Source organism: Physeter macrocephalus, chromosome 5 (genome assembly GCF_002837175.3).
Source record: "Physeter macrocephalus isolate SW-GA chromosome 5, ASM283717v5, whole genome shotgun sequence".
Classification (NCBI taxonomy): domain Eukaryota; kingdom Metazoa; phylum Chordata; class Mammalia; order Artiodactyla; family Physeteridae; genus Physeter; species Physeter macrocephalus.
Window position 1 is genome coordinate 103,143,727 of NC_041218.1, and position 9,643 is coordinate 103,153,369.

General features: G+C 41.2%; 1 protein-coding gene across 3 annotated transcripts in view; it reads left to right on the forward strand.

Moving 5' to 3' along the window:
* Positions 1-7,132, forward strand: part of SEC61G (SEC61 translocon subunit gamma) — a 14,202-nt gene extending 7,070 nt beyond the window's left edge. The window contains exon 4 of one of the 3 annotated variants that reach the window (XM_028490274.2): positions 6,907-7,132. In XM_028490274.2, coding sequence (XP_028346075.1) covers positions 6,907-7,117 — 211 coding nt within the window. In that variant the 3' untranslated portion in view covers positions 7,118-7,132. The other 2 variants (XM_024115145.3, XM_055085132.1) reach the window with 2 other exon arrangements.
* The last annotated feature ends 2,511 nt before the right edge of the window (positions 7,133-9,643 follow it).

Sequence of the window (9,643 nt, forward strand, 5' to 3'; positions counted from 1 at the left end):
GGGCCTCTCACTGTTGTGGCCTCTCCGGTTGCGGAGCACAGGCTCCGGACGTGCAGGCTCAGCGGCCATGGCTCACGGGCCCAGCCGCTCCGCGGCACACGGAATCTTCCCGGACCGGGGCACAAACCCGTGTCCCCTGCATCGGCAGGCGGACTCTCAACCACTGCGCCACCAGGGAAGCCCGAGAAGGTGATTTTTATTTTCATCATTGATCCAGGTTTTTGAGTGATTATGGGAAGATATAGTGGTTGAGAACCAGCGTAGTACTCTGCACTCTCTGATTTTCAAATGGCTGATTGTACATCAAATTGAAAAAGTTCTCAACTAACCGCCCTGTTATGTAATTCATATTTTTCATCTTGTTGAGAAAGATGTTATGCTAGACTGTTAACCATGTTTTCCAAATGAGGATTCTGAGGTTTAACAGATTAAGGCTGCTCCACCAGCCACGTCCTCTGTAAGGACCTTTTCAGTTCCAAGATTTTAAAGTTCAGTTTCTTCCCTTTTGTGCTGTTTTGGAGTAATGTAGGCGTGGTTCTCAAATAACTGGTTTTGGTTCCGTAAAATTACAGCATATTGCATTTCAAATTTTTCTTATTAAAATCTTATGTACACTCAAAATTGACCATCTTTTTTTCTTTTACAGTGGTGGCTGAATACCTTTTCAGAAAAGTGTTTTTCATCTTGGGGATTGGTGAACAAGTGAGGATTTGAGATGCTCATGGAGTAAAAATTTGCCTATATGTTTTGTGTTTTTCTTTCATTTTTTTCTTCCAAGATGTTTTCTATTTGTAAATTAAAATAATTTCAAAATAGACAAATTTCTCTTTTTTCCATCACAGATATTTGTCAAATTTTAGTGGTAAAAAATAATGGGTTGGGGCTTCCCTGGTGGCGCAGTGGTTGAGAGTCCGCCTGCCGATGCAGGGGACACGGGTTCGTACCCCGGTCTAGGAAGATCGCACATGCCGCGGAGCGGCTGGGCCTGTGAGCCATGGCCGCTGAGCCTGCGCGTCCGGAGCCTGTGCTCCGCAACGGGAGAGGCCACAGCAGTGGGAGGCCCGCGTACCGAAAAAAAAAAAAAAAAAAAATGGGTTCTTTTCTCTTCTTTCCTTCCTTCAATCCGTTATATTTTGGTTTACAGGAGAAATTAAAGGGCACAGTGGAATATTGCACTTGCTGAGTACTCCTCTATCAGATCAGTGTTTTCCCATGATGGAGGAAGAAACAGCAAGTAAAGGATGGTAGAGGTAGTGAGAGAGAGCTTGAAGTTGGGGTAGGAGTTTTGTCCCTAAGCACTGAAAGTGTAAGTAGGTAGTCAGACCTCCTATATACAAGTTTATGTGCTACTTGAAATAGCTTCCTGAAAATCATGGTTAAAAATTTTAAAGTGAGAGTTCCTCTTTGGGTAAACTGTAATTGTTGTACTGTCATAAACATTGGAGTTCTAAATATTTTAAAGAATATTTTGTTGATTAAATGTGAGATGAAAAGGGGCCTTGTCTTCTTTCCCTTTTAAAAATATACTGGTATAAAATTGAGACAATCTTCGCAGTTTTATTTATAAAACTATTAATCTGTTCATTCAGTGTTCAGTTACTGAACTTTATCTCTCAAGTCCCAATATTAAAAAAAAAATGTGTTTAGCAGCACACATTTGGTAGGTGTCCTCTGAGGATTGTTAGCAAGTCAGGTAGACGGTGTCTGCCTGGTATTGCTGGGCAGTATTCCTCAGTTTGGGGATCCGTGGTCAGAGAGCAAAGTCTGTTTTCATAGTGATGGTAACATTTTCTGCCTATTTTTGGAATACTGATAACTGTTGTCAGTCTTGAATGAATTGATGTCTTCAAGGAAATAAAGCCTTGGCTGTCTCTGCTCTTAAGGAGACCATATAGCTACGTTTGATAGTTATGTAGCTCCTTAAAGACCAGAAGTGTGTGTGTCTACGTGCATGTGTGCATATGTATGTTTGTCTGTATGTGTACACAAGCATGCATATATAGTGTGCCTATACACGTATATACACGTTTACGTGTACACACATGTATTGAGTACTTATGGTAGAAATCTAAAATGTAGACTTGCTAAAATGTCAGACTTGCTTCTGGCAAATCTGTTATTTTCTTGTAGGATAAAATGATCTGAACATAAATATTGACTTGATGTAAGATAATTATGAATCTCTATAGCCTACATTTGTGCAGCTCATTTTTTATTTTGCCGCCTTACTGGTTCCTGACACATGGGTAGGTAAGGCATTACATAAATAGTTTGTATTTATAAATGTGAAGTGAGGGCTGACCAAGGATTGTGGTGATAAAACAGAATAACCTTCACACTCAACAATTGAATTCTTAAATAGGAAAGAATAAATAACTAGATTTTTCTTACTAACCATACCCCTAGTATATCTACGATATGCTAGTGCGTTTGTTTTGTAAAACAGTACTTCTTAAACTTCAGCAAGTTTAAGAATCACCTGAGGGAGTTTCTTCCCAACCTGAAGAGTGTTGAGTGAGCAGGTCTGGGTGGGCCTGAGAGTCTGCATTTCTGTCTCCCTGCTGATGCTTCTGGTACACAGAACACACTTTCAGTGGCAAGGTTTTAAAGCTCTTGATAATTTTCTGGTGTCTTAATACCTGCAGCAAAACGTACTAATGCCCTTGTGGCAGTTCTGGCATTTCCATGAACCCCTACACCTTACAACCAAGTGCTTGGCCACCTAGACTAAAACCTGCTGTTAACAACAGAAAGACACGTCAAAGAGGGAGGCAGTTAACGGTCCAGACAGGATGGCAGAGTCTTGATAGGAGAGGGTAGGATGTAAAGCCCTGTTTCTATTTCAGTGTCTTTGTTACTGCTGGAAAGCAGTGCTTTGCTCCAGACTCCGTCCCTCTTGGGGCATCTGTCTCCCATTTGTCTGCCTGGAAGGAAGGGTACTTAGTTTCACCTGAGCGCGGGAGGCACCATGGTGTTTCGTGTTTAAAGGGTGCACCTCACATTGGAAAGCTCCTGCTTAAGAGGAGCTGTGATCTACTGCAAGTTACGCATGTCATAGTGTTGCGCTCTAGAAGAAGTCTTGTGGCAGATTTTCTAGATTCTGTGGATGCAGTTTTCTAAGGATTATTCTACCTGTAGCATCTCTCACTCCCTAACCACTATTATAGTAATGTATATGCCTATCTCATGATCTTGAGGTCCTAACGGAGCTTGCTGTTTTTTTAAATCAGCCTTGCTTGTAGCTTTTCTGTAGGCTTTTTAGACGACACCTAGAAAAGGCTCCTGAGATAGCTTGATTCTGTGATTTAGTAAAGTTCATTAAAATAGAACATCAGACACTTCACTAACTACAGTTTAATCAAAATGGATTTGCATTCTCTTCCCACCAGATACTTACTGAATTTCTAAGTGAACAGTATCACAAATGTTGACTCAGTAGTAGAGATTGGAGCATATACTTTATCGGTTTAATGAAATTTATGTAAGATTTTATTGTTTTCAAACTAATGTTCCTTCTCACTTGATCCTCTCAATAACCCTGTGTAATAAGTAATGGAGGGATTGTATTCTTCAAAATATATCCACAGTTCACTACTTAGCCCTCCACCCTTCCTACCGCCACCACCACTACCACCCCACCTGGATATTTCTTTATTTTTCTTCCAGTTTTATTGAGATATCATTGACATACAGCACTGGGTAAGTGTAAGGTGTACGGCACAGTGATCTGACTTACGTACATCATGAAATGATTATCACAATAGTTTTGGTGAACATTCAACATCTCATATAGATACAAACTTAAAGAAATAGAATATTTTAGTTTGTGATGAGACGTCAGCAATTTTTATACATAATGTACAGCAGTGTTAATTATATTAACCACGTTGTACGTTACATCCCTGGTATTATAACTGGAAGTATGTATCTTTTGACTGCTTTTTTTTTTACCCCTCCCCCTTGCCCCTGGTAACCACAAATCTGATCTCTTTTTCTATGAGTTTGTTTTTGAAGTATAAATGGCCTACAACACTATTAGTTCCTGTTACACAACTTAGTGATTTGGTATTTGTATACATTTCAAAGCGATATTTTACTTCTTTCTTGTCCGCCCCACTAGAATACAAGTGCAGGGAAGGGCAGACGTTTTTGTCTCTCTTATTTGCTGCTGTATCCCAAGAGCCTAGGGCAGTGTTTGCACATATTCGCCACTCTGTTAGGTTGAATGAGACTGAAGTGCCCGTTGCTGGATTGTAAGTACAACGCAGAACATGATAACTTAAAACACTGGCTTAGTAGAGTACACTAAGCAAATTTTCAACTTTTTGGGTGCTAGTAAGCTAGTATCAGAAAACTAATATTTTTTTTGTGTGTGTGTGTATTAGTTTTCTGGAATCAGAATACACATAAACCTACGTGTGTATGTGTGTCTTGGCTTTTACTTGCACACTTGGGACAGTAGCAGTTCTGGACTTCTTACTTGCCGTGCCTTCTTACCCGCCTCCCTCTCATTGGCCTCCATAGAAAAGTATTTCCTCCTTCAGTGGTGGTTTAGGGTTCCCTCTTGTGTCTCTGTAGGGCAAAGTAATTTTAAGTCTTTTCATCAAAGGCTCTTTCCCTGCTTTAAGGGCTGCACATGATGTTCCTGGGGCCACCTGTTTAGGTGGCTCAGGACTGACGAACCTTGAAAGAAAGCGTTTACACCTGGAAAAGATGATTCTGAAACTAGCTAGGGTAGCACTACCTTTTCTTGAATGTCTTCGAGGCCTTGTGAAAAAACAAAAGACAAAAGAAATAACACCCCTCCGCCACCCGCTACAACCTAGATTGGAGGAGCAGAAAAGCTAGCAACTCTTCTGGCATTATTCTCTCAGGTGGAATGGGAGTAAAAGGCCCTGCCCTCCCTGTAGTAGAGAGTGTTACCCTCATGGATGTAAGATGGCTTTGGAAGCCAAATTTTGTAGACATGAAACAGACTTTTTGTTTCTACCATGTATTTTGGGAAGGTCAAGAGGACAGAACCAAGTGAAAATATGTCAGGACGCTTGTCACAGCAAACCGAGGCAGTAACAAAGCCAGCTGATTTTGCTCTCAGGGAAGAGCAGCAGTTGTTGCACAAACGGGTAGCGTGTTACGCGACGTGTGGCTATGGATGGAGAAAACGCAGGAGGCGACAGCTGTGAGTTGTTTTATTGGGGCCTCACTGAGCACTAGCCCGGGAGGCAGCCTCCCAGGTAGCTCTGAGGAACTTCTCTGAAGAGGTAGGGGAGAAGCCAGCGTATATGTCAATGTTTTTGGCTGGGAAATACATGCAGTCAAGCATAAAAAAGATCACTGCTAATCACAGAGAACAGACATCTCAAGTTAATGATTTTAGTGCTTTTTTTTTTTTTTTCCTATGTATGTATAGGAAGTTGCAGGAACCTGGGGTTATTGAAATTCTTCCTTACACATGCATCTTAACTATCTGGGGGCCATATAGCCAAAGCACCGAGTGCTTCCTGCTTTTTCCAACCTGAATTCCCCCCGGGATGCACTGTTGGTGGGCAACTGCAGTGGATTGCAACTTAATCCTTCATCCCAGCATTCCTAGAGGTGGAATGGTGGGCGACATTCTTTGTTTACGTGGCCTTAGGTTAAGCTTCCTTAACCCATGTGAATTACGGTCTCCTCATCTTCAAAATAGAGATATTAATGCTCAGTTTTCAATGTTGCTGAATTACCTTAGGTCAGAAAGTATGTGTGAATGAAGCTGGCCCAGCGCCTGGAGCATAGGTGTTTTAGCGTTAGATCTTATTTTTCCCTGACCCTTTGACCTCAGCGGCAGGGTTCCCTGGCACAGCTGGAGCTCTGATTATCTCCATATGGCATTGTCCCTTGTCCCTGCAGCTTGTCCACAGTCCTGTTAAAATTTCTCATATCATCAGTTTCCAAACCTAAAGATGGCTTTCAGGGAAGGGCTTTCAAGGGCAACATTAGGCGTGAGAGTTGCAGGGTGTGTGATCAGCTTGTGGACTTTCTTCTGATTGGTTTGTGGTGAGGTGACAGGAATGTTAATCATCAGCCTTCTGGTTCCAGCCTGCCTGGGGTCTACGTGCTTTTGCTCAGCGTGTAGTCACCATCCTCCACCCGGGCGGGCGGGGGTCTTCTTAGTTTCTGGCGAACAACTCAAAGATATGCATCAGATGGTTACGTTTATCCCTTGAGGAAGAACTAGGACTCTGTCTTACTGATGAGCTGGTGTTGAAGCTACCATTACTTTTCTTGCTGGACTGCTTTTCCTTTATTTCTACATTCCCTCACTTTCCTAATTGGTAACTGCTAGAGTCTCCTGTTTGGAACTTAGGGAAGGCCTAGAAGACTAAAGCCTTTTTTCCACAGACCAGAAACAGGAGACACAGGGGGGCTTTTGTACCTGGGAAGGCCTCACAGAGTCCTGCTGTTTCGGTGGTAGCAGGAAGATAACTAAGCTATGCCTTCTTAAGAAGCGAGAAGAACGTGTGTAACCTCCCAAGTGTGGCTGTATAAAGAGGGTGCAGGAAGTCCTATTGGTAGCAGTTTATTCTGACCACTTCCCTAATCAGCCTGGGGTAGAAAGAATTACGTCCACTGTAGGCAGTAGAAAACGCGTGATTAGTTGTTTCAGGAAGCTGTAAAATAGGTAACCTCAAGACATCTAAAAATTCTGCACGACTCACTACCTGTTTAGTCTCTGTGAAGAAATTAGAGGTGATTTCTCAGGTGTCCTTTAGTGTTGCTTTTCTGTGATCTGGCGTATTCAGAGGAGACTCTAGGTTATCTGAAAGTGTCCCCACCCCACCAAAGCTGGCCTTCAGTTCAGGGGCACTCCCTGGATCTGTAATGGTTTTCTTTGAACACCAAGTACGTGTCATTTTTCCACCCCAGTTCTCCAGTTCTCCGACCAACTGAGTGTCCAGCAGTTGAACTCAATCCTGACACTGTCTCGAGTAGCCTCAGATCCCACCTGGTAAAGGCCTCAGTCCCACGTGACTGCCCCACTTCAGACGCCGACTGCAAGTGTGGTCCCCAGATGACCCCTACTTCTGACAGTTGGCTACAAATCGGGGGTTTCTGCAACCGTCCTCAGGTTCAGTAACTCACTAGAATGAATTACAACCCAGGTCAGTCATCTGCTTAACGATTACAGTTGTATGTGTGTGTGTGTGTGTGTGTGTGTGTGTGTGTGTGTGTATACACACACACATAAATAACGTGTGTATTTATATGCTATATGTTTAAAGAAATACGTGTTGACTCTTTTCAATATTTATTACGTATTGGTCTTTCACCACTCCATTGTTGTTCAGTAATAACATGTTTCATTTAAAAGATTTTACAGATAACCTTAAAAGCACATAAAGTTAGAAGGGAAAATGGTAGAGGTTGAAAAGCACGGGAGATCCTCAAGTCCTCCTCCTTTTATAGAAGTGGACACTCCCCGACTCCTGGCCCTTAGAATTCCACTCTGAGCAAGAGCCCTGCCTTATTCAATTTTCGATTTAGTTGCTTTACTTGGACTCATTGATTCATATTTTTCAATGGCTTATGATTCATTATTGTCTTTAAATTTGCCATTATTAAAAATTGTACTAAAAGCAAAAGTAATAAATCCTGAAAACTCATCTCTTGCTAAATATTTCTTTTTTGGCCTTCTGCTTGTGTTGCCTTTACCTGCTGGATCGTCCTGATTAGCTTCAGCAGATAGGGTACCTAGGAGGCTTGGGTTCTTTCTCTCATCTGTGTTGTATCTGTCGGTATTGTAGGTCTTACTGTTGATGTGACCTGAACTAGATTTGAGCCTTTAAGACTTAGGACTGTTGGAAGCAGCAGTCGCAAAACTGCGCTTGTAAACTAGGCTATTATCTGAATGCTCTGTAACGAGACAAGATATTTAGAAAAAGATGTCAATAAGGAGTATTGTTTAGGGTCAATAAAAAATACACACACAGGAGTCCGTGAACATACACGTGAAAGGAAAGTTTTAGGTAACAATACCTATCCTTTCACTGTGCACTGTGCATTCTTATATTTTCTATTAAATGTATTCTATTTCATTTTTTAAAAAACAAAGGCTTGCACTGTATGAGGTAGAAGTGCGGAGGGTCACTGCTTTCTGCCTCTAGAGGGCTGAGGGGTTAGATGATGAACTTACTGACAGCCAGCTGGATGGACCTAAGGCTGGGGAGACTGTGACTGCTGAAGGCTTAGTGTGCCCTTAGGGCCTGTGCAACGTCGGGCCTGCGGGGAGGGTCTTTGCAAACCACTGGGGTTGAATTCCTGACCACCTGTAGGATGGGATCTTGGAACAGATTAACTTTTATTAGAGGAGAAAATGTGAATTTCTTGCATCCTAGTCTATGGTGTAAAATTCATAACCTGGGTATTCTGTAGCTTAAACCTTTGCAACTCTCACACATGTTCATTTTATCAAACTAATAAGAAGCGAGACTTTCAAGTGTTACAGAGGCTTATAGATAACATCAGCCTTTTCTGTTCCTTCAACTTGGCAGTCCCACTCTCTAGAAGCATACTCTTTTATTTTAGCTGTTTCTTCTGATAATTAATCTCAAAATCATAGAAATTATTTCTAGATTCATCTATTGAGCTATACTCCTGATATTCTGTTATGATAGGTGATACTTTAGCTCACATACCTGCCACTTTTTCTTTTCCATCTTCCTAACATAGCTAAACCACTATTTTTAATTGCTCTGACTACCTTTGTATCTTTAAATAATATATTCACACCTCGATTTCTTGTTCTGACAAGTGTAGAAGGTATCTTTTCCACTCCCCGCCATGAGGATGAGGATTTTGTGGGCTTGCTTTTCTCTTCAGTTGGCCCCTCTCCATCACCTCTCATCTCTTGTCATCTCAGCTTTTAATGTTACATTTTCAGACTTGATGCTATGTCCTTTTGGTCATTTTTTGCTTTGTATACAGGTAGATTCTACAAGTTAAAAATTAATAGCTGGTGTTTACATTACTATAACAAGTAAATATTGCTAATTTTCCGGCCAAGTAATATACCACGATTACATTCCTTTTTTGACCAGTTGTATGTATTTTGTGTGTTGATGTTTTTATTTCTATTTTCCTTAACATTGCCTGCCTTGTCACCATCTCTCAGGGAATATCAAAGGTATGGCATTTTCCCTTTTCTGCATCCCTCCCACCTCCCTCTAAATAAAGCCTGTCCTCCCATTCCAATTCAGGCTGATCATTTTCTTGTCCTGATGTACAGCTGTCACCCTGGGATCTTTCTTCTCTTGATTCTCTTTCACTTTCTGGCTTTGTTCTCTTATTCTACTGTAGCATATCACCAAGTAACTTCCTAAAGAAAATGTATGAGGTCAAAATATCTTTAGTCTTATATCATATTTGATTGATAGTTTAACTGCATATAAAAAACTAGGTTCTAAATAACTTAAATATTTTTCCCTCAGAACTTTGAAGATATTGATAATTGCCTCTGATAATACACTGCTTACGATACATTTTCAGTGTGATTCTCATTTTTTGTTGGTTGCTTTTGTTATTATAGCTGTAATTATTACTATTATTGTTGATATTATGAAAGCTTTTAGGGGCTTTCCTTTACCTTGATAAATTTCAGAAAGAA